The 24,959-nt window shown below is 51.0% G+C and overlaps 2 protein-coding genes across 4 annotated transcripts in view; both read right to left on the bottom strand.

Moving 5' to 3' along the window:
* Positions 1–866: 866 nt before the first annotated feature.
* On the bottom strand, positions 867–24,313 carry AXIN2 (axin 2). Of its 2 annotated transcripts, none has more exons than XM_064728182.1 (10): positions 23,487–24,313; positions 17,263–17,403; positions 11,699–11,801; positions 9,698–9,838; positions 8,984–9,474; positions 8,706–8,885; positions 8,203–8,421; positions 7,137–7,232; positions 5,662–5,829; positions 867–1,695 (listed from the first exon to the last, which is right to left on the bottom strand). In XM_064728182.1, the coding sequence occupies exons 1-10, from the start codon at positions 24,308–24,310 to the stop codon at positions 1,569–1,571; spliced, it is 2,490 nt and encodes an 829-aa protein (XP_064584252.1). In that variant the 5' UTR covers positions 24,311–24,313; the 3' UTR covers positions 867–1,568. The 2 variants fall into 2 exon arrangements, with proteins under 2 accessions (XP_064584252.1, XP_064584253.1); XM_064728183.1 differs by having other exon boundaries at positions 8,706–8,882.
* Positions 24,314–24,397: 84 nt separating this feature from the next.
* Positions 24,398–24,959, bottom strand: part of CEP112 (centrosomal protein 112) — a 195,998-nt gene continuing 195,436 nt past the window's right edge. For both annotated transcript variants that reach the window (XM_064728178.1, XM_064728177.1), the window contains exon 28: positions 24,398–24,417. The gene's annotated coding sequence lies outside the window, so the exon portion shown is untranslated. The remainder of the gene's footprint in view (positions 24,418–24,959) is intronic.

The raw sequence follows: 24,959 nt of genomic DNA, 5'->3' as shown, positions 1-24,959 counted from the left end.
ATAATTATTGTACCAAGTAATTTTTTTTTTAAATGAAACTCTTTATAATGCATAATTTACAGTATAAGTAGAACAAAATGCCATGGCAAAAGTCATGAGTACAGGACTTGTAATAAAAGGCATAAAATATATTTATACATAAACCCCTTAAACAAGCAAGGGAAAGCTTGAACCCTGAATATAGGGCGAAGCATGGTCTGTAACACCATGCAGGCACAGGTACTGTACTGATTAAATTTAAAAAACACTAGAGATAGTGTATTAATATTTCCACCATACATTTTCTACAATATATACAGACTTACACAAAGTAGCAATGGCAAACAGAATGCACAGATTAACTTAATCAACACAAAACCCAACTGTTGAAATGCAAGGTCTTTCTCGGGAAAGGCTCGTTCTGCCCCAAAAAACCCGACCCCACAGAGCTCCCAGAGCCTTCACCCACATCTCCTGTGGGTGTTCAAGGGGAGGCAGAGAAAAACCCAGCCAGAAATAAAAACCCAACCAAACGCCAGCACACGCGGACACACACGCTCCACACCGAGCCGAACACGGCCGTGAAACACAAACAGTGCCAAAAACCTTCAGCTCTGTGGAACCCACACGGGCTTTTCCGACCTTTTGAACCTCGAGCTGTGCTAAATATGGACATGGGAATGGGATGGCTCCTTGTACAGCCCTCCCAGGCTCGGGGTTTTGCTCTACCTTGGGCATCACTGAGAGCAGCAAGGCAAAATCCTCACCCCGCCAAAATCCATGGACAAAATAACCTGTTGCTGTTGTTGTTATATTGCAGCTAAATAGAGTTAATGTTTAAGACCTTTATTTCAAATTAGAGCAGCATAGATTAAAATGCACCGGTCTCTAGGTGAATGGATTTTTATTTTGGCTTTTATTATTATTATTACTATTATTATTAATATTATTTCTTTAGGAAAGTTTTATCTTCACTTGGAGAAATACTGGGCACGACCTCACTCCTTCCCTTCTCCCCTTTCAAATAAAAAACCAAAAAACCATCACGAATGTGCTCCAAATTCGTAAATTTTAGATAGTGGGAAAAACGTAAAAAAATAAAATACTCCTTCCTCCCCTCACCCCACCTCCCAGCCCCTCTCTTCTCCATTGTTAAAGCAGCATATCCAAAAACTGGACTTAGGGGAAAACAGACTGTTCAATAAATATCAATAAGGATTACTGTTAAGGTAAGCTATACACAGTTTCTCTTAGTCCATAGATTTCAGATCCCCAGGAAATCATATATTATGTATGGAAGTCTCTCACACACGGTCTGCATCTCCAATAGCCAACAGTGGTCATGTTTCTAATAAATAGTCCAGGGTTTTTATCATCTCAGTACCCAACTCATGAATAATAAATGCCATTCTTTTCCTCTAAGGCTAATTCAGCAAAGTCTTCACAGACTTCACTTTTTTTTTTTCTTCTTCATTGGTTCAAAACTTTTCCTTCAGAGTGGTTTTATTTTTTTTTTTTCTTCCTCTTGCCTTGTCATCACTACTGTTGTGTGTCCAAAGATTTTCCTAGGTTGAGGAGCAGAGATGCCATCAATCAATCCTTTCCACCTTCCCGAGGATCCTCCCTTCGTACATGGGCAGGATGGTTTCGTCTTCCCAAACCTCCTCGAACACCGCCCCGCAGTCAAACTCGTCACTGGCCTTTTTGAAGTAGTATCTGTGGCAAAGAGAATTCAAAGACAGGTTAAAAACCAAATAAATCAAAAGGCTAAAAGGCAAAGGATGCTTTGTTTGCTCTTTTGTAAGGATGAGTTTCCAGTTTCTCCCTCCTGAGGATGCTCCTCCAGGAACACCTCTGGGGTGCTCGGGTCTGGTGGCTTGAAAGCATCCCTGGGGCAGCAGGGATGGGGTGGGATGGAAGGAGCAGGGCTGTGAATGCTCCTCAGGGGTGACAACAGCTTCTCCAGTGAGCAGATCACACACACCGGCAGTGGTACCCCCAGCCATGAAGAAAATTAGAAAGCGCCGTGATTTCTGGTCAAATATCTCATTTAAAAATAAATAAACAGGATTTCAAAGCCAAGCATTCTCAAGGTTCCCCTCTCTCCCCACCTTCTTTCTTTCATGTGTTTTCTCGTTTCAAAGCTGAAGGCCAACATTAAAATTAGCAACTGTTATTAAAAGGATGGATGAAAAGCAAACCATCCCCAGCTTCCTGCAACGCAGGAGCTGAAACTCCGCAGGAAAAAACCCCCATGGACTTGGAACAACCGGGGGCAAGCTAAGGGACACAAACTCCTGCCTTGCTTCCCGAGGCTCAGGAGCACTGGGAGAGCTGGTCCAGCCCCTGGGCTGCGACACAGCGAGGTCAAGCAGCAGTGTCCTGCATTCCTGCTCTTTTGCTCCGGGTCGTTAGATCATGAAGCCAACGCTGCCGAGACAAAAAGCACCCCCACCCCTCCCGTGTCAAACACTAAGGACCCCTCTATTATCCTGAATTAGACCGTTCAGCTTCTTGATTAAAGGTTCCTTTTATCCCGTTTGGAGCTTTCTTCCTTCTAAGGCTGCTTAATTGCATATGCACAAATGAAGGGCTTCCATTCAGAGGGGTAGCATTTAGGGAGTCTGTCCGTCTGCCGCCCAACACCTCCTTGGAGATTCCTGCTTTCCCCTTGGAAAAGGGCTTTGCCATCTGATTGCCAGGGATGGAAAATATTCCAGCAGATGGATTGCAAAGAAAAAAAAATCTATATATATTTAAAAAATTATATATACATATATATTTTATATATACATATATAAAATTAACTCCTCCCCTGACAACTCGGGTTGGCAGATGTTTGTCAGGGAGAAAGGGGTTTGTAATTATGATTTTTTTCTTCAGGATGGCAAAGGAGATCAAATGAAGCTCACTTTTACTACTAAAACTGGAAGAGCCACAGAAAGGCCTTGGAATCAGACATTTTTATTTAGTGACTTTTTTTATGATGGGTTTTTGAAATATCTCTTTATTTTTAGGGACATTAAAATTATTTTGGTGGGGGGATAAAAGATCCCTCTTTTCAGTCAATGAGATGAAACCACCTCTAATTAGCCCAGGTATGGTTAGGATGTATTTTTGTGAAGTCATTCCAAGCAGAATTGATACATGTTGGATCTTTAATGGCTCAGCAAGGAAAAAACTTATTATTTGAGTCCTTCAGAGCCTGCACTCAGGGAAGTCAATGGCCCAACTCCCACCAACTTCCGTGCTGCAGGTCAAGGCCACAACTCTCCAGGACAGCAGCCTTGAAATAAACCCAAAAAACCCAAGGAAAGTCTGAATGAGTTACAAAGAACTTTCCCTTCCCTCTCCCCTGTCCAGATAACAGCCACTCTTCCCTAGAACTTCCTCCCCAAGCCCAAACCCCGGCTGTGTTTACAAAATTTTTATTTGAGAAAACACGCTATGACCTTTTACATAATTACAACCTTATTTCGCAGAGAAACGGGGAAAAATAAGAAAAGGAGGAGGCAAAGCAGAAAGAAAAAAAAAAAAATCCACCCCCACAACATCTTCAAACAAGTCACTCTGCTCTTATTTGCTCAGCAATGGGCTTTCCATTGAAACATATTTTATGTGGCAAGCTTTGCTCCTTTTTTTTTTTTAAATTTTATTTTTTGGGACATCTGGCACCAATCGAGGCACGCGGGCCCGGCCTCGCAGCTCTGTTTTGAACCACTGCCATCCCCAGATTACCCGACACCACCCACTTTTTTCTGTGCGTGTATGTTTGTTTTTTGTTAACGCCATCAGTATTAAATCACTGCTTAATTCCTTTTTTTTTTTTTTTTAATTTTTGGGGTTTTTTTGGGGGGGGATGGTTGGAAAGCCAAGGCAGCGCTTCCCCGGCGGGGCTCTGGCATCGCGGGAGCCCGAGGTACCCGCGCCTCGCAAACTGATCCAATCAATAAAGAATTTGGAGAGTGGAGCATTTCTGCATGTCTTTGTGCATTAAATGAAAGGCAAGGGCTTCAAAGACATGCTTATTAAATGTGCCTTAAAAAGAAATCAATGCCAGATGTGACCAAAGCAGCCTAGTTAGTGCCTCCCCTAACACACACGCCACTCCGGGCACTGCGGACCTCTCCCCTGAAGGTCACCCGCAGTTTCACTCAAAGTCCAGCCAAAAGTCAAAGCTTAGATCAAAATGATTCCCTGGAGGTACACACATTTGTGTAATTAGTTTCACCTTGTGTCTGTGCAAGATAAAATACTGGGCACGTACCCAAGTTCCTTTTATAAATTTCTGTATTGTCTTTACCCAGGTGTAAAGGGGTGAGATCTAAGCAAAACGTTGTTTCATCCTTGTCAGTCACTTAAAAACATTTTCTAAAGTAATTACAGTCCGACAAGGCACAAATAATTGCACCTGGAGGGGCTTTTGGGCCACAGAGGTTTCAGGAGCCTAGTCTTGCACTTGGGCATCACATGAAAAATGTCACAGAAAACCAATAAGCATTTTAAAAAGTTGGGATTTTTGGGAGGAATTGGGACAACACAGCCACTGGGCAGTGGCAGAGCAGTGGTGAGGCCAAGGAAATTGGTCTGCAGATGAGGAGGAGTACAGTGGGACAGGCTTTAGGGTGCCAGGAGCCCAGGGATTATCCTGCAGGGTGTCCAGGTTGGATGCACTTGCTGGTTGGTGCCATCCAATGGCAGCTGGGTGGGCTGCAAAGATGGTTTGGAGAGGAACTGGAATATTTCAGCCCTACTGTGCAAGAGCCCCTGGTTTGCACAGGTGGAATTTCCACACCTAGAGAGAGGCCAGTGATGGGGCAGCAAGCTGGGGACTCCTTGTACCAAACCAAAATGAACATTTGCAGGTTAAATCAGAGGCTGCCAGTTACAGGGCAGGACACCCAGCTCTCTGAAACACCACCAAATTCAGTGCAAAATAAAAAAAATAGCTGGAATGTCCCTGTCCTGCTCACCCTGCAGGAGAAGTGGCCAACAGAGCATCCCAAGGGTGCCCAGACCCACTGGGAAAGGGCAGCCAAAAAGAGCCAGAGTGAAGATACTGAGCCAAGGCAGCAAAGTGAGCAGAGGAAGCAGCAAACTGGTTAAACTGGGAGGTGGGAGCTAGAAACCAGAGCAGCAGGGTTTGTTGGTGTTTCTGAGGAGGAACTGGGTATTGCTGGTGGAGCTTTCCCTGCAGGAGAGGTTTTTTTTGCCCTCAAATGAAGAGAAAAGGGAGCGAGCGCCATCCCCATGTCCCTCAGCAGCACCATCCCACCCATCACTGACCCCATTGATGGCCACAGCATTGCAAAAAGTAATCAAAAATGAAATAGTTAAACAAAGCAGGAGGCCAGCACCCAGGTGAGCCCTGACCCCAGTTTGGAATCTGAATCCCACTGCTCTGTGCCTAATCCAACTTCCCTGCTACTGAAGCTTTTTGGAGAAGGGCTGGAGCATAGGGAATGCAACTGGGAAAAGGCTGGGGAGGAAGGGAGGAGGTGGCCCTACAGCCAAGGCTCCTCTCTCCATCTCCACATTGCTCCTGCTTTGAGTGGGAATAGACCAAGAAGATCCACAGCCTCTGAAAATCCAAAGTGTCACTGCAGCAGCCCTGCAAAATATCTGCTAACTCTTCTGACTTGCTGTAACCCACTAAAGAACAAACAAATCACACATTCTTACCTGTAATTTCCCTTTTTGCTCAGCTGTTCTTTAAAGTGCCCAAGTGTCAGGCTCTGGGCCTTTAACATCCTCCTGTAGGGAATTTCTTCTCCGCAAAAAAAATAGGTGACAACCAGCTCACCAGACTGAGAGGTGTGAACAACTGGCAGTTTCTTTGGCTCTTTGTGACTGCAAAACAGAAAACACACGCAAAACCCTCAGGTTTTTCATTGAGAACAGGCTGTTTCACCTCACTCCAACCAGCAGTGGAGCTGGTGAATGCTGTCAGAAATGCCCTGAAAATCAGATATTCCTGTACTGTCTGGAAAATGGTTGGGATTTGTGTTTGCACAGCCCTTTGCTGGATTTCCACAGTGGGAATCACAGAATGGCTTGGGTTGGAAAGGACCTTAAATATCATCCAGTTTCAACCCCTTGTCATGAGCAGGGACACCTTCCACATCCCAGGCTGCTCCAAATCCTGTCCAGCCTGGATGTGGACACTCCAGGGATCCAGGGCAGCCACAGCTGCTCTGGGCACCTGTGCCAGGGCCTGCCCACAATTCCTTCCTAATATCCAACCCAAATCCACCCTCCTTCACCTTGAAGCCATTCCCCCCTGGGATCATGGCATGGCAAAGGGGAAGCTGAGGGATGGAGGTTGGGCTCCCCAGAGAGCCCCAGCACTGCACCCCCAGGATTTTAAAGGCTTTTTTCATCTGCCCTCACATAAAACATCTCCCAAGCTTCCTCCTCATGCCCAAACCCACCTGCAACCACCAAATCCCCTGCCAGATGCTCCACCTCAAGCACCCAGGTAATCTTATTTTTCCCAGTGAGGATAAAATTAACTGGATTCTGCCATTTGCACCCAAGCAACGCTTCTTAAAGAATAATTAAAACAATATTACCCAGCAAAATGGCAACACTCCAGTGAATACCATGCAGGCAAATCTACAACTGCTTCTGAGGCAATGTACACTCGGCATGTCAAAAGGTCACAAAGTGTTAGTCCGCAGTAATTTAGTCTTCCTAATTTGTTCTAAGTCTTTGTAGAGTGGTTTCAGAAAAAAAGCTGCTAGCAAAGACAGCTGGTGGACTTAAGGTCAACCAATTAAAAATGAAAGGCTCTAGTCAGGTGGCTCAGTCTGGACTTCAAACATTACTCATTGCTTAAGATGAAGAGGGTAAGAAAGAAAACTTTAATTATTTAGGCCATTTTAGACCTCTCTGTAGCAGATTTCTTGTTAAAAGAACCATCCTGTAATTAGACTAATCCAATCTTTGTCCACTTTACAGGAATGCAAGTTAAAAAGAGCCGGAGACAAGATTTGAAAATGTTTTGTTCTTTCTTTAAGAAGAATGTTTGAAAGGGGAAATTTCAGATATAAGAATTTCCTCTCCTTTCAAAGAGCAATCCATTTAATGAAAATATAATTATGATATATATATATATATATTTATTTATTTCCCTTTTCTGCACGTGCAATACTCACTCTTCTGTCGTTAGACTTGCATTGCAGAAAGGGGAGCTGCCCCCCTGAATGGCAGCGGAGTGGTTTCGGTCCCTCTGCTGATTTGAGGTTGAACATCTGAAGTGGGGAGGGGAAAATCAAGTGGGGAAGAAGGAGGGGGGAAAAAAAAAAAAGAGAAAAAACAACTTTAAGAAAAAAATTGTTGAAATACAATCTCCCTAATTGAAGTCTCCTGTGGGTCGTTAAGTTCGCTCTTTGTATCAAGCCTCACATGTTGTAAACAATCAAAGGAAGAATTAAAAATGCTGTGGGCTAATTTATCCTCCCGTACCCAAATGAACGATAACCAGTCCAATTCCCCACTTGGAATGTAGCTGGAGCCTGTCCCAGAGGAAAAACGGGCAAATTGCAGCCATCAAAAGAGTGGAAGTAATACCCTCGGATTGCAACTGTTTGTGCCGGTGCAGGGTGGGGCTGGAACAGAGGCTCATCCTCTGGGCTCGGCCAGGAGGCTGTCACACGTCCCCATGGCTGTCACACGTCCCCATGGCTGTCCCCATGGCTGTCACACATCCCCATGGCTGTCCCCATGGCTGTCACACATCCCATGGCTGTCACACATCCCCATGGCTGTCACACGTCCCCATGGCTGTCACACGTCCCCATGGCTGTCACACGTCCCCATGGCTGTCCCCATGGCTGTCCCCATGGCTGTCCCCATGGCTGTCCCCATGGCCATCCCTCATCCCCATGGCTGTCACATGCCCCTATGGCTGTCCCCATGGCCATCCCTCATCCCCATGGCTGTCACATGCCCCTATGGCTGTCCCCATGGCTGTCACACATCCCCATGGCTGTCACACATCCCCATGGCTGTCCCTCATCCCCATGGCTGTCCCATGCCCCCATGGCTGTCCCCATGGCTGTCACACATCCCATGGCTGTCACATCCCCACGACTGTCACACATCCCATGGCCATCCCTCTGCCTGGACAGGCAGGTCACATCCCCATCCACCCTCAGCAAAGCTCCCCCAGCCCCGTTTGTCCCCATGGTGGGACAGGGACCGTCCCTGCCCAGGCCGTACCGTGGCTTCTGCGGCTTGGAGACCTCGGCCAGGCGGCGGCACGCTTCCTCCAGCTGGGCCAGGGTGTTGGGGGGCGTCAGCGGGGGCATGGCGGGGTCCTGCACGAAGGGGTGGGCGGGCTGTGCCCCGCGGGGGTGGCTGCCCGTCCCCCAGGGGTGGTGGCGGCCGGGGGCCCCCTTGGCGCAGTCGGAGCTGTAGGCCTTCTTTGTGCTTTGTGTGCTTGGGGAAGGGAAGAAGTCGGGTTAGAAAAGCTGGAAAATATGACTTTAATAGCAGCTCCTATTCTGCTCGCTCCCTCTCAAAAGTCTGTCATAACATGAAAGGAGGTTTATTGCCAAAAACATGACATTTTTGTGGTTTTTCTGGTTCTGCGGAACAGCTTTTATATTAAACCGGAGGAGCAAAGAGTCTCATTTGTTTTTAGCGATTGTAAAAATAGACAGCCCATGTAATATATAAATATTTACCGGGAGCGATATTGCTGCAGACAGCTGCGTATTTACCTATGGGTCTTGTGCTTATTTTGTCTCTCGCTCTCCAGCATCCACTGCCAGACGTTCTGTGCCCGATCCGCTTCGCCCCCCGGGAGCTGCACCCCAGCAGGGCCGGGCAGCCCCCCGTCCCCAGGGGCCACGCTGTCCCCTCCTCCTCGGCCCGGCCTCTTCAGCAGCGTGCCCGTCCTGCTGGTGGCAAAAAGGGACACTCAGCCCCGTCCCCATCAACCACAGCAGGACGATGGGTGATGCCTGGGGTGGGTGCCGTGGAGATGCTGGTGACTTACCCGAAGGGCTCCAGCGGGGAGAGAGGGGGGTCAGTGTTTTTGGGGTGGCCCTTGCACTTGGGGTAGCAGTAGTAGTCGCCGCCCGCCGGGCAGCAGCACTGCACCCGCTGCGCCGCCTCGGCCTCGATCTGCTCCTTGCTCTTGGGCACGGTGTGGTGGTGGATGTAGTGGTGGTGGACGTGCTTGGTGGTCTGCTTGGTGGCGATGAAGCCCTTGCCCAGCAGGGCGCAGGCGGCCAGCGAGGCCGTGCCCGGCGGCAGCTTGCCCGCGGGCAGCCGGTCGGGCGAGCGGGCGCGGGGGCTGTGCCGGCCCACGCCGGGCGATTGGCACCCGGGGGTCTTCAGCACGCGGGACAGGTGCTCGTCCAGGATGGCCTGGGGGTCCTCCTCGTAGCTGCCCGAGGGCAGGAGCGACAGCGGGTGCTGCGGGTTGGCGACGTCCCGGCCGCTCTGCAGGCTGGCAGGGAGCTCGGCGCCCTCCTTCTCCTCGTCCTGCCAGACAAGGATGGCAGGGAATGAATGGAAGGGGCCGGGAGCTGGCGGGGCACATGCCGGGATGTCCCCCCGGGATGTTCCCCAGGATGTCCCGCCTGGGATGTTCCCCCTGGGATGACCCCCCCGGGATGTTCCCCCAGGATGTCCCCCCTGGGATGTCCCCCCTCCCACCGCCCCGCCGGCCGGGTGGCACGCGGAGCTCTGCGAGCGCTAATCCTACCTCCTTGATCTGCTGCAGCCTCTCCTCCAGACAGTCCATGGTTTCCTGCTCCTGCTTCAGCTTCTCCAGCCGGGAAATGAGCTCGGCGGCGAAGGCGGCTGGCTCCACCGGGGTCATCTCCTTGGGAAGCCGGTGGGTCCTCTACAAGGAGCGGGGACAGAAGGCACAAGGCAATGTGTTTAGCGGGGCGCGGGCGCTTCGCCGCCGCGGCATCGCCGGCCCCGCCACGCTTGTTGTGTCTCCATGTTTGGATGAAAAGACGACCGCAACTAGGCATGGTCTGCTCTGGATTTTTATGAGCTAGTGCTGTGGCCTCATGGAGTGACATCCTCCCCACCAGCGTTTGCCTTCGGCAGGAGCAGTTGGTCGCACTCTGAGGAACCCCGCTTGTTCTCTCTGTAGTACAACCAGCCCATCAGTAGCTACTCTGAAGTAGAAAATCTTCAAAGACTGTTGTCAAACATCAAAAAAAAAAAAAAAAAAAAAAAAACCTCTGAGGTGGGAGGGAGAGAGACTTTAACTAAAGGAATAAAGTGAGTATAAACAGAAAGGAGTTGGAAATTAAAAAAAATAAGATGGGGGAGAAAAAGGGAAAGGAGGGAAAAAAAAAAAAAAAAAGAAGTCAAACGGTTGCAGATCAGAGAAGTGCTGGTAATTTATTTCCTGGCTACACACTGGGCACCTTTGAGGTAGTGTTGTCTCAACAGTGTCCTAGATCTCTTCCCCCCCCCTCCATCTCTTTGTACAGAAAATGAAGAAAGCTGCTGCAGGCTAGCCGTGCTACACTGCTGAGCTTGGCTGCCTCAAGCAGATCTATCAAGGGAAAAAGGGAACATCTCCAAATCAAGTGCAGAATATAAAAAGGCAAAACGCGAATTTCTGCCAAAAGAAGCAAACATGGCAGGAAAAGGGGAGGAAAGGGAAAAAAAAAAAAAAGGAGGAAAAAGAAACCACCCACTTGACTCTGCCCTCCCTCCTGCCATCCCCACACACCCCACTCCTCGCCCCCACTCTCCCTCTTTCTCCCCCCCGAAAGCAGAAAGCTGAACTGCCAACTCTTTCACATACTACCCACCAGATGAGGTGGGGCCTCTCTCCGGCAACCACTTAGCTCCAGAAATGATGTGAGGGTAGAAAAAGGCCACTCTGCTGGAAATTGTCACTCTTACACAAGCTGGCTCTATTCAGTCCCTGATCAAAGCACTGCCTTACAGAGAAAGTCGATTTGCACGCCCTGGGACAAAATAATCTAATTTACAAGCTCAGGCTATAGAACTTTCTTTAGGAAGGAAGGGGAAAAAAAAAATACCAAAAAGAAAAACCACATAAACCACCCCCCGACCTTCCACCAGAAATATCATCTATGACTTCTTGCTGCTTAAGACAGCAGAAAGAGGAATTTTAGCATATTAATCTCAAGACAAGATAAGTTTACACTTGTCTGTGTAAACAGTTTATTCACTGCAGGAATCGAGAGGCTGCGAGTCAACTGAATTAGCAAGTCAGCGAGTTAATTTTGAAGAGCAGGGCAGCACCGTGCATCAGATCCCTCAAAGCCAGGCAGGGATCTGCTGCCAGCACTGTCTTTTGGGAGAGAGCTCACCCCCAGCTCACACACCAGCTCTCACAGCCACGCACACGAGGCCAAGCACCACAGGAGTGTCAGGGTGGCAGCCAGAGCCAAGGCTCCCACTAGGCCCACTGGGATTGAACCAACACATCTCCACTTGGGATTTCACCAACACGACAAATTCAGTGCCCCTGGAAATTCCTCATTAGCAGCTGGTTTCAGGAAAGACCAAGATGTGACCATGCACAAGCAGGGTTTGGAATGATGCTGAGATGGCACCTGCTCAACACCCAGCAGCACCTCTCTCCTCTGGCATCACCCTGGGGTGGAAATGCTCTCCTCCCCTGCTCCCTTCCCTCCATGTGTGTTTGTCCCCAGCCCTAGCACTGCCCAAGGCCCACCCAGACCCTGCAGCTCCCTCCTGGACTCACCGGAAAATGAGGTAGAGAAACTTGACCGTTGGCCTTGACGCTGCGGTGCATCTCCCGCTGGAGCTGCTTCTTGCTCCCAATCCTGTACGGGGGGATCCCATCTCTGCACAGGGAAGAGAGGCCACGTCAGCTGGGGCTGTCCCCACGCTCTGAGACACCTCTCCATCCCCTCTGGAGCCACCCAGGCAGCCGCAGGGCCTTGTTCCAGAGGTGCTGAGCCCTCTGGATGACACCAAAGCCTCAAATATCCGGCGGTGTGGGAAGGGCCTGTGTCACCAAAGGATGCACATGGATGTGCAGCAATTAAGCAAAAGCTGAAAAGCTGAAGGCAACTCCACATGGGCAGACATCCAAAGATCCCATCAGCTTCACTTCCAAGGCCCTTCCAACACCATGTTTCTCTCATGACCTTTAATTTCAGGTTTTTCCCCATCCAATTACGCTCTCTAGGACCACAATGTTCCTCAAGCTTTGGGACACCCCATGAACTGCTGGCACAGTGGAAACAAGAAGAGCTGAGGATGGATGGCTGCTCCCCATCTCTAGTCCCATTTAAGATCCAGGATCACCAGGATTTCCCCTGCCCCAGGCTGGCCAGCACAGGACACCTCGGGGCATGAACATGGTCATGGACAGGACACTGCTGCCCACAGCCACCCCAGCTCCTGCCAGGAAGCCACGAGGAGACACCAGGCCAGGAGCTCCAGGCTCTCCAGTGGGAACAGCCCCCTGCATATCCCACTCCAGGCATCTTTACCCAGCCACACAAAAAATCACCCCAGAGAGGATGAAAGGGCCCTCCCCAGCCAGCGGGGCCAGCTGGAAGAGCACGCCTGGAGATCCTGAATGTCTCATTCCACCACTTCCCTCAGACTGCCTGGAGAGCCTTGATCTCTGGTGCTGTCCCTTTCATCCACCTGCCCCCACACCTGACTCATCTCCTGAGAGGAGAAAATAACTCCAGCCCAAGGAGGAGCAGACAGAGCTGGCCCCACGCTGCTGCCAGAGGAGCCAGCGTGGCACAGTGTCCCCAAGTGTCCCTGCATGTCCCCTCCCGTGGCCACACAGCACAACACCTTCCCACAGGCACCATGTCCCTTCCCTGCAGGAGGACAATCAGATGCCACTCTCAAAGCTCAAAGAAGGCGATGGCACAGCTTTGTGAAGATCCTGGCCAAACCTTTCAGTTGCCATTAATGAGCAAGACTAAGCTGCAAAGCCTGGAATGAAGGATCAGAGCAATCCCATCTTAATAAACTTGGAAAAATCTTTATAATAAAAACGAGCATGCTGGGAGGCCCTGGAGGCCACAAGGTGAGCACCTCCTCTACACACAGTTTTGAGCACATGTGACATGGAAAATGAAAGGAGCTGATTGTCCCCATGTCCCCACTGCATAACAGGGAGCTTTCTGGAGGAGCAGCCCAGCACAGAACAGCCAACACAGCCACTGGTGGCCACCAAGCACTTTTCCATTGCTCCATGAAGCATTTCTGCTCCACAAACCCATGGGGCAACGGGGTTTGGGACACATGACATGTCTGAGTTTTGGTGGAGGATGGGAGAAAAGCAAATCTGAGATGAAGACAAAACCACCTGCACCTTCAGAGAAGTGTTTGTTAACTGGGGCCTCCTGAGACAAGGGTCTCTTAGGGAAGCCCTTCAGCACAGGGAATGCCCAGTAACAGGCATTTCAAAGGAAAGTAAAAATGAGTATATGAAGCCATGGGATGAACCCCATCAACACACTCAGTGGGAAAGGAGGTGTCCTCTGTCCATGGAAGGCCAAGAGGCCGGATGGGGAGGGGAAGGGAAGCAGCTGAAGGGTTGTGTGTGCACCACAAGGATTCAGCCAGGCAGTCCTGCAGCCCCCTGCATCCCCCACCTCCCTCCAGCCCTGCAGGCTGTCCCCAACAGCTCTGTCCCCAACCCCTCTCCTTGTGGGGTATCCCCAAGTTCCCAGCTCCACAAGGATCATCTCTGCCCAAAGGGACAGTTCTGGGACAGGCTATGGGGCAGGAGTTGGAGGTTTAGTCATAAAAGAGGAGGAGGAAAAGCAACACTGACCCAACAGCGTGGGTTCCTCACTTTAGGATTTGCCCTCATTGAGGTTGATACAAGAACTGCTCCTTCCCCCTAAAATTCCTCTGGTTACAGCAGAGAGCCCCACATCAAACCTCCAGCTCCCTGCTTCTGCCCTGGCAGAAGAGTTCTGCAACTTGTAACAACGTGCAGAATTTAAAAAAAAAAGAATGAAAAAAACCCAGAGGTATTTCCATGATATTTGAAGGCTGTGGAGCAGCTTGGGAAAGCCAGCCTGCGGAATGGAAGGGACTTCAGCAGCCACTCTGCTGAGAGATGTCTAAACCCTTTCCTGGAAAACAGGGGAAAACAGACAAGGCCAGGGCTGAAGGGGTGACCAAGTGACCCCTGACTGCAGGAGGGACAGAGGGATGGAGCTGGAGCCACCAGCCAGAGATAAGGGGGACAGGGGGAGCCCTGATGCTGAGCAGATCCCCCAGGCAGGGCAAAGCACCTTGGAAATGAAAGGGCTGAACTTGGCCTGAGGCTTTGGGGCAGGCCAAAGGTTCAGCCCAGCTCTCCGGGTGCCACCTCTCCCCCTGCCCCTACAGCCAACACTTGCACTCACTCTCTTGGCTACTAAAAGCTGAAGAGCTCCAGAGTTGAGGCACTAAACAGTAGAGTTTAATTATAAACATTTCAGCCTAACCAGGCTGGGCCTAAGCCAATCTGTTTTCTGGGGGGGAAACACTAGTTTGAAGTCTTCTACCCAGTCAGCTGCCATTTAAGCTGAGCCAATTATCTTAGCCTTTTGACTCAGATGTGCCTGACCTAACCTGAATGTAGTTTTACTGCTGCTTTGAAATATCAGACTCATGCGCATATGCATTCACTCCCATCTTCATTTGGCAACGGCTCTGAAACAAGCCTCTGATCTTGCCAACATCAAAAGCCTGGTTTGTAAGATAAGGTAATATTTGAAGTTTGCTCAGCAGCATTCCCCTGTGTCCAAAGTAAATCCATAAATAAGATATAAGCAAATAAAAAAAAAAATCCCCTCTCCTCCCACCCCCCCCCAATCAAGAAATGGAAATAGAAATTTGCATGATGCTTTGTGGCTATTACAAAATATATAGGGGCAGAATGATCCCTAGCTTCTGGAATAAAATAAAAAAGGCAGATTACACATTATTTGGAGATTTCTCCTAATCCCAGTGCAGTTCAGACTTAGATTTATTTAAAAAAAAAACAAACTCCAAACTCACTTTACTGCTATGTCTGACAGACTTTTCCAGAACAAGTTTTTCCTCTTCAGTTGATACCAATATGAGCCAAAAGAACTAATTTGCATTCAGGCTGCTGGAACAGAACAAGGCCTCCTGTTCCAGGGGGATAAAACCTGACAGGGCTGAGCACCTGGGCTCAGCCAGGGTGGCTCTGTGCCCCTCCAGCTGCCAAAATCCCAGCACCCAAAATCCCAGCTGCTCTGGAGATGCTGGCAGCAGCCCTCCTCCTCTGCAAAGGAAGTTTTACACCAGCCTGAACTTTAGGCCCAGCTTCCAGAAGTGCCAGTTTAACTCTTCTCCTAGCTGCAGAAAAGCACAGTGTGCCTGCTGCCAGCTCCAGGGCTGGAAAGTGGTCAGGGTAGGAAATTGCCCCTCTGCCACCTGGAATCTGCCCCTCTGCCACCCCAGGGCAGGAATTCTGCCCCTCTGCCACCTGGAATCTGCCTCTCTGCCACCCCTGGGCTGGAAATCTGCCCCTCAGCCACACCAGGGCAGGAATTCTGCCCCTCTGCCACCCCTGGACTCTGGGCAGGAATCTGCCCCTCTGCAACCCTGGGCAGGAAATCTGCCCCTGTGCCACCCCAGGGAGGAAATCTACCCCTCTGTCACCGGGAAATCTGCCCTTCTTCCACTCCCAGGCAGGAATTGTGCCCCTGTGCCACCCCCGGGCAGGAACTGTGCCTCTCTGCCACCCCTGGGCAGGAATTGTGCCCCTGTGCCACCCCCGGGCTCCCTGCAGCCCCCCAGCCTGGAGCTGCAGGCAGTTTAATCAGCCAAGCTTCCCCAAACTCTCACAGCCTGCACAGAGCCATTGTTACAGCAGGAAAAAACAGGCAGCTCCTTTCAGGGCTGCTTTATGGGGAGCTCCTATTCACTTGTTCAAGCAAATTTCAAAGCGGGCTGCTGCCCTCTCATCCCCGCTAAGCTCCCCTGGACTAACAATGGGCTGAAAGCGATTCAGTTAAGCCTTTCATCCACCATGCACTTTATTTCTCACTCAGTGCTCTCATCTGTATAAGGCCTACAATTGGCATTGCTGTGAAGAGAGGGTATAATCCTAGCCCTGTGAATCCCAAGTGACCCTACACTGGTCCAGAAATGACTAACCCAATGAATGCTCTGTTGACACATGATCACATACAACCAGAGCCAGTAAGAAGAAATAAAGAAGTCACCCTATGATTCAGCTCTTTTATTTAATGCCAATATTGTTCAATAAGGGAATCTGCTGGGACAACAAACTATTTTTTTCCCGTAATATCAGTTCAAAACACACATGTGCCTTTAAAAAAAAAAATTTAAAGGGTTTTTTGTTTATGCATCGAGGATTTTTGGTAAATCCTGTTTTCCCTTATGCATCTTCACGCATGTTGACTTCAAAAACCCAGCATGAAAATCTCTCTGAGGAGCACACAGGGACCACTGGACATGTCTGACAGAGACACTGGGGAAGTTTCAAGATGAAAAACCAGCAATGCAGCACTCTGTTTACAGGTGGGCACTTCTAGAGCACTGAAGTGAACACCATGAATCACAAACAGCAACATGTGCCTTCTGCTAAGCTAAAGAAAATGGTCCTTAGGAGCACTAAGTGAGCCTCACTGTCCCTTCCAGAGAAACAAAAGCACCATTTCTGTCCTGCTGGGGAAAGCAAACTGACAGTCAAACCCTGCTTCTCAGCAGCCAGGAGAAAACAGAGCTTGCAATTCCTGAGCTCAGCCACAGCATCATCTCCCATGCCTGTATGCTCCTGAAACACCCACACCTGATGCAGGCAGCTCCATCCAAATGGCTCTTTGAAGACTGCCCCAGCCACACTAGATGAGCAGCTATTTGCCCCTTCAGGTCACTGGCCCTATTAATGTACATTCTGACACTAATGACGAACGTTAATTACAGAAAGTACTTCCTACAGGAAGTAATCTCCTCTTTGATGACTGATAACTAGTTAAGGAAGCCTGGCCTTAAGACAAAGGCTCAGGGAGATTCATTCACTCCTTGGGTTAGTCAGGCAGCACCATGAGGCAGGGCAGAACACGTTTGCTCAGCTGCAGTTGCAAAATGGCAAGAGAGGGATTCGTTATTTCCCTGTATCCCATACCTGCGGCGACGGCGCGAGGGGGAGAGAGAGGGAGGCTGCCATGCCCTGGTTGGGGCACACACTCCTTTGGGCGATGCCCATTGCTCCCCCAAGCCCCACAGAGCTGATTCACAGCTGTCCCATGCCCAGTGAGGGCAGCAGCAGCAGGTACTCACACGCTGCTGTCCGTCATTGACATGGAGTCGTCCGTCAGGGCATCGCTGGAGATTTCGCTGTCGTTGGCGCTGGTGGCCGGCGCGAAGACATAGCCCGAGTTCACGTGGTAGGGGTTAACAGGGTCGTTCCTCTTGAAGGACCTGGCACGGGCAGGACAGGAACAGTTACCACACAGCCCTGGGCTCGGGGGCAGCGCCATCCTTGTGGTGGAACCAGACTCAACCTCTGCAGAGCCAACCAACCACGCGCTGCTCAGACTCAGCCAGCACACTGCCTAAACCAGGATGCTGAGTCTAAACACACCCAAAGCACAACCTTAAACACCTTTAGCATCTTCTAAAGTGCTCTGGAAAATCCCAAAGCTTCCTTTGATACCCTGAAAACTCAGTCCTTGAGGCTTGATACCGCACTGCAGAGGTCAGCAGGAGTTCTGCTGTTGGCACCAGCAGGGAAAAGTCCAAGAAGTTCACAGCTCGAGTCCCACTGAAAGGCACAAGGAACCAGCCAGCAATGCTTACTTCTACTCTGAAGACAAGGGTTAGGATCCCTTTGGAAACAGAAATTTTTGGTATCTCTGAACCAGGAGAACTGCCTGGAACTACAGACCCCCACGTGTCAGAGGCACAGGGCAGGGCTGAGATCTCCTGTCCCAGGCCTGGCCTCACAAAGACAGATGCACTGTAAAAACACAGGCACTGTAAAAACACACACCAAAAAGGCACCGCTTTTAGGAGAACCCACTACTGTTTTATGGCATAGAGTTGGGTGGGAAAGAGCAGGATGGATGGAAGATGTGAGGAGAGGCCAGCACATTGTATTAACGGGCACGTGAGTTACTGACCCCGACACCTCCTCACCCACAAAAGCAAACCCGAAGCCCAGCCTGGGTGTTTGAGGTGAGCACTCAGGAGCAGCTCTGTGAAGGATTCACAGGCAGTGACAGAGGCTGTGATGGAGCAGGGCCAGGTCACCAAGGCAGGGTCACTGCATGGGAGCCCCCCGGGCATCCCCTGCCTCCACCACCCCAGCCAGGATCAATATACACATCCTGGCAGGTGATAAGGGGATTATGCAGGGAGGTTTGGAAGCTGCATGTTAAGGTGCACATTTTGTTCCTCTTCCAGGGCAAGATGGGGTTGTTAAGCTTCTGCCTTTGTATATCAAAGCAAAAGGCCTTGTCATCTGATAAGGACTGCTGATTTTAATAATTAGGGCCACTTACCCACGACTTGGGGGCCTAAGGAATGTGCCAGCAGGCTCGGCAGGTTTTTTTTAATGGCCTTTCCATCTCCCTGCCCCCCTGGGGCTGGAGGGACCAGCTGGGGTTGAAGTGACAGCAACATCCTCCCTCTGCCCCCTCTCAATCTCCATCCTCATCCCTGCGCCCCATCACCCCATCCCTCCTCCCCCAGCACCAAAAGCAGGAGCCTCAGCAAGGTTTAAGTTTTTAAAAAATAAGGGGAAAGGGAAAAAAGTAGAAAAAAGGAGGGGGAAGGCTGGTGGGGAAGATGGGCCTCTCTGGTATGAGCAGTGTGGGGCTGGCTGCAGGCAGGTATTCAGCCCAGCCAGGGCTGCATTCCTTTCCAAGGAGGCCAAGGCATTTCTGATGGGGAGATCAAGATGTTAAAAAATATATATCTGGGAAGAAGAAATAGGGGGAAAAAACGAGATAGTAAGGAATGCCACAGGAAAGAAGTTAAATCTTCAAAGACAAATTAATTCCACATGTGGGTGAAAGCAAACTTATCCTGCTGCTACTACAACAAAGTCCCTCTAAAAGCCATGGAGTTTGCTGCTCAGGATCAGGGGGATGAGCAGTCCCAGAGACCCTTCCTAGGGGCTGGTGGGCTTTTGGGTCAATGTGTAAGGGATGCAGCTCTCCCCATTCTTTGGTTTGAAACCATCTCAGGTCTGAGAGTGCATCTGAGGACCACGAGGCTCAGGATGCCCCAGGAGGCTCAGGATGCCCCAGGAGGCTCAGGATGCTCCCCAGCACAGCCCCAGCACCTTGCTGGGAGGTGTCTGTCACCCCTGTCACACCCAGGGCTGGATTTGCCACGCTGTTCTCACAGGAGCATCCTGCAGAGGCTGAGCTGGGGGCGGAGGCAGCAGCGCTGTGGGCATGGCACAGGAGAGGGAGGTGTGTCCAAACATAGAATTAGAGAAAGTGGCTGGAACAAACTCATCTTCCCCAGCATCACTCACCTACCAACACCTCGTGGACAAGGAAACAAATAATAACCCCTAAAGCTGACAGAGATTTAAAGTCCTCATCCGGCTCCACATCCAACATCGCCCCACAGAAATCTCCCCATCCTTTCAGAAAAATCAGTGAAATCTCCTCATCCTTTCAAAAAACCAGCAGGAGCAGTTTTGCTACATTTAATGTTTTTGGACGTTTTTTCCTCCCAATTTTAATTTGACCACCTTACTCCAGTAATTGCACCCAGATGCATCAAGTTGCCTGCGAGGGTTTTAAATTCCAGGGAGAGTGGTGGTCCCCTGCCACAGATGCTGCACACACAAACACAGCCCAGCTCCAAACTCAATATGCAAAGTGTTTTCAGCTGTCAGGTAGCAGTTGCTCTGGAGCTTCAAGGAGAATGTCTGATGTTTCTCAGCCTATTCTTGTCTTGATGCAATGACACACAGCATGTAACTCTCTCTCTCTCTGCTATGTTAAGCAATGGCCATATCAGAGGTATTATAATGCCATGAAAATTTCAGAGGGGCTCCTGGTCAGCACCCCTGTTATAAGAGTGCAATTTCAGAGTGTGGGGGGTGTTTTTTTTATTGTCAGGTTGCTTTTAGAAATAAAAGCACTTGGGCAGGTCAAACCAGACTTATACAGAGAGAGAAAAACTGTACAAGGAGCAGTTGGAGGCAGCACTGAATCTCATTAAGTATTTTCTTGGGACAAACATCACTGGGCAACCATGGCTTTAAAAACATTTTTAAAAAACGGCAAAAAAACCCACACATGCACAAACCTGAATAAAAAAAGTATATTTTAACACAACTATGTTAATCACAGCTTCCACGCTCTAATTGTAGAACACTGCTTGGAGCATAGCTTTACAATGGCATCATTTACTTTGATAATTGAAGCCAAACTTGGTTCCAATAACTTCACACACAAGGAGCTGCACCAGCGGGCCCTTTCAAAGGCCAGGAAGCACTGGGAGCAGGCAGAAGGCCATCTGCAAGCCCCAGCAAGGCCAGGCCCGCTGATGCTGGAGCCTAATGGGAGGCAGATGAGCCCACCTTGGGCTGAGCAAAGCCGCGTTACCCCGGCGGCACAGCAAAGGCAGAGGAGCTCTCTGTGTACACAAAGTCGTGCGTGATAAATTTAGACGCGCGTATAAATAATAGCTGGAATTCCTGGAGCATGGGGCCAGGTCCAGCACAGCAGCCTGGGGAGGCCAGTTTTAACCACAGCACAGCCCAGAGGGGAGGGGAGTCGCCTGGCAGGACAAGAGGGAGGTCCTGCTTTCAAAATATTCCCTCTATCAGGGCTCCACACACACAGGCAGCAGTTTGCAAGCGCCTGCTCCGCAGCCAGGTGCAAACCCTGTGTTTTCACTTGACTTCTCCTGTTCCTGTCCATCACCAGCACTGGGGCCAAACAAAGTCTCTCAGCTTGTCTGCTTCCTGCTGTCTCCCGTTTGCTGTGGGTTTGGCCGTGGTTCCTGCCCTGGGATTTCCAGGTGGTCTCCCCTGCAAACACCAGGCTGGCCTGGCACTGCTGGGCTGCCCAGTCAGGTGGGCTCAGCTGGGATAATCACATTGAAACCCACCGGAGTGAATGGCCAGAGCCTGCACAGCCCTTCAAAACCAGAGCATGCTGAGCAGAAATTCCTTAATTCCAACACACACATGAGGGAGGTGTGGTTTGGCCACTCACCAGGAAAGACTTTGTGCGAGCTTCAGCTCCAATCCTAGCCGCGATCCTAAATGCTGAGTGATGAGAGATAACCCATCCATATGCTCATCAGCTCCCAGCACATGCACGCACAAGTGGCTTCACAAATGGGAGGAACTGAGCAGCATCTCAGCTTGACCTCCCCTCTCTCTGCATTGAGATCTCCTGGCCCCGTGGAGAGCAAAAGCTCCTGGAAATTCAACAGAAGGTGATCAAAGCAAAATGCACTACCTAATGTCCTAGGAGGGTAGATCTGACATGTGAGGAGCAAGCTGCATTAATCCCTGGACAAAAAAGAAAAGAGTGGGGGGGGGGAAAGGAAAGGAAAAAAAGCCCAGCACTAATCAGGCAAGCAGCCACGGCACTGCAAGAGCTCTCCTGGACAAGGCACATGTGGGTTTAGCAGGGCCTGCAGCTCTGGTAGAACATACAGCCAAGCCCTTCCAGCTCTGAATCCCAACAAAGGCTCAGAGATAAAAGCATCAAACATCCCCCTCCTGGAAAGCCAGCGAAGGGCAGCAGTTCAAACCAAGTTCTGGAGAACAGCAGATGCTCAGGCAGAAAGGCTCAGGCACGAGATGAGCATCCCAAAGCCCAAGCCCTGCACAGAGCAGCTGCCAGCACTGCCCCCCCGCAGCCCCCAGGCAGGAGGGGTCCGGGATGCAGAGCATCCCTGCTGTCCCCACCCCAGCATCCCTGCTGTCCCCATGCCCAGAGCATCCCTGCTGTCCCTGCTGTCCCCATGCCCAGCATCCCTGCTGTCCCCATGCCCAGAGCATCCCTGCTGTCCCTGCTGTCCCCATGCCCAGCATCCCTGCTGTCCCCACCCCAGAGCATCCCTGCTGTCCCCATGCCCAGAGCATCCCTGCTGTCCCCATGCCCAGAGCATCCCTGCTGTCCCTGCTGTCCCCATGCCCAGAGCATCCCTGCTGTCCCCATGCCCAGAGCATCCCTGCCGTCCCCACAGCCAGCACCTCCATCCCGCCCCGCTGGCAGGACAGCCTCGGGCACAGCAGACCCCAAAGAGGCTCCGGAGCCCCCTCCGGGGCAGGGGGGACCCTGCCAGCGCCCCACGGCCCCGGCAAGGCCGGCACAGCTGGAAGCTCTCCGGGGGCAGCAGAGCAGCGCTCCAGCAAAGCCTCCCCGGGAGAAGGCTGGTGCCCTTTGATGTCCATGAATCACAGCCACACTCTCAAAATTCCTGTAAACGAGATGTCAAACACTCACCATACCAACCCCCAGGCTGCCGGGCCGGCGGAGGAGAGCGCACATCTGCAGCAGAGCCCTCTCCTCTCAGCCCTGATTCAACAATCCACATTTATGGCAAGGGTGGGGAGAGGAAAGAATACATTTTCAGAGGATTATACAACTCATCATTTGCTCATCAGAGTCTCTTCTTTCCCATCCCCCCCTGCACTTGGAGATGGCTCTTGCTTTCCTCACCCTCGCACAGCTGTGCCATCAACAATTCCAACAAAAGAGAAGGCTCTGGCAATGCAGATGCAGCCCAGGAGCAGGGCACAAGGACAGCCTGTCACCACACAGCGTCCCCACATCCCCCTGGGGACAGACACCTCTTCAGCAGCCTAACCCTGAGCTCACGGCCAACATGAGAGCACCAAACACCGACCAAAGATCTGTTACAGCACACCTGGAATGCCTCTGCCACCTTAAACACTCAAATTTCAGGTATCCTCCTGTATGCACTGGCTCAAAGCCACCCGAGATGGCTCTGACATGACACAGACACCCCACGCCATGGAGAAGTTGCACATCACACACACACACAGAGTCAAAATAAAAGCAGATTCTGCCCAAGTTGCAGAGTTTGATGCAGTCAGTGCACACATTTCCTCCTCCACGACCGCACAATTGCTTCCCACATAACCAACATCGTTAAACACCGGTTGATGGTGGAGTTGGGGAACTGGTAGGTTACATTATTCATGTGTCTCTGTGATCCACTCCACTACTGCTCTTAATAGGTTTGAAAGTTGAACCAATAATTAACGCATGTCCGGAGGACATAGTTGCTATGAAGTTTTTGATCTATAAAAGAACTGAAAGAGCCAATAGGGCTTCAGAGCACAGGATCTTGTTTTCCTCTGTAGAGGGGGAAAAACCCCCACACTCAGACAACACCCCACAAATTCCAGTGTCTGGAGGTGTGGGGAAGCAGCTGTGCTCCCAGCCCTTCAGGAAGCCCTGCCTCCCCTCCATTCCCACCCCAACAGCCTTCTGAAAAGCGCTCTCAAAGTCCCTAAAGTTAAAACAAAGCACAATTTCCAGGGGTTCCCTTACCTGTATCCGTTCTCGATCGTTTCCGTGGCTCTGACATTCGCTGTAACCCTCAACGTCTTGCTGGATAGTCCAACTACCGAAGGCAAGATTTTGTTTTTGAAGTCTGCACAGCTCCATTCCTCTTCTTCATTCAAGGTCGGGAGATAGCCACAGACAACTTTTAAGCTCCCCAGTCCATTGCTGTTGATGTAAGCAGGATTCTCTCCTCCACTCCGTACATATTCGAGGTATATATCAGAAGTTAAAAACATCTGGTAAGCATTTTCCTCCATCACAGTCTGAATCTCAGTCTGTGCCTGATCAAACATGATGGAATCTATCTGCTGCTTCTTGATGCTGTCCCTTATGTAGGTCTTGGTAGCAGGCTTGAGCTGCTTGGAGACGATGCTGTTGTTCTCGATGTACCTTTTGTAAATAGCTTTGGCTACTCGCAAAGTTTTGGTATCCTTAAGGTCCATCTGCCTGAAGCCATTGCAGGCAAACCAAAAGTCTAAGGTATCCACACATTTTTCCCTTTCCAGAAAGGTCCGAAAAAGATAGGCACCATCTTGATCTCCCAAGAGGGAATGCAAGGATTTGGTCCATCTGGCCAGGGGGGAGTCCGGGGACGCGCTGCCCTCGGGCTCCCCGAGCCCGTTCTCGTTCCTCCGCGGGGCAGGAGGCACCGGCATGGCCTTGAAGCTTTGGCTTTTGGCGAGGAACGAGCTGGCGAGTTGCGGGCATGGTGCTTCTCCTTCCTCCCCCGGGACAGGGGGTCGGGGGGCGTCTTCCCTGAAGCTGCTGCTGGGGTCCGGGAGGTGGGCGAGGAGCACGGCGCTGCTCATGGCTCCGGAGCTGGCTGGGGAGAGGGGCTCCCGGTGCCTTCAGGAGCTGCCTTGTGCCTCTGCCTGCCTCTGCCTGGAGTCAGCAGGGGATCCTCGGAGCCTCCTCTCTGCAAAGAGGGAAAAAAAAAAAAAAAAAGGGGGGGGGGCAAAGAAAAAAGGAGTATTGATCTAATCAAAACCAGATCCTCCCAACATCAAAGGCAAAAAAGTAAACAGGCTTTTCAACTCCTCACAGTCAAAAAAAAAAAAAAAAAAAAAAAGGAAGAAAGAAAAGGAGAGAGAGAGAGAGAGGGAGAGGGAGGGAGGCAGGGCAGAGGGAGCGCGGCTCTATCGCCAGCCCGATCGCGACTATCAGATCCGCTCCGCTGAACTCCCGGCTCACTCTGAGCGGGGCCGGGGCCGGCGCGGGGGTGTCAGCGCGGCCCCCCCGCAGCCCTGGGCAGCTCGGGGCGTCCCTGCCCCGGCATCTGGTTTCCATTTGCCCCTCTCGCAGCCCAGCCCGCTCCCCCCGCGCTGCCGACCCGCGTGTGTCCCCCCAGCGCCAGCACCGATGTTGGGGGGCTTCCTTGCTGGAGCAGGGCCCCCCCCTCCCCAAAAAACACCCCCGAGGCTGGGCAAAGGCGAGGCGGCCGTACCTGGGCGCTGCGGG

This window comes from Zonotrichia leucophrys, chromosome 18 (assembly GCF_028769735.1).
Source record: "Zonotrichia leucophrys gambelii isolate GWCS_2022_RI chromosome 18, RI_Zleu_2.0, whole genome shotgun sequence".
NCBI lineage: Eukaryota > Metazoa > Chordata > Aves > Passeriformes > Passerellidae > Zonotrichia > Zonotrichia leucophrys.
The sequence above is the reverse complement of the archived record's forward strand: the minus strand, read 5'-3'. Positions and strand labels throughout refer to the sequence as shown.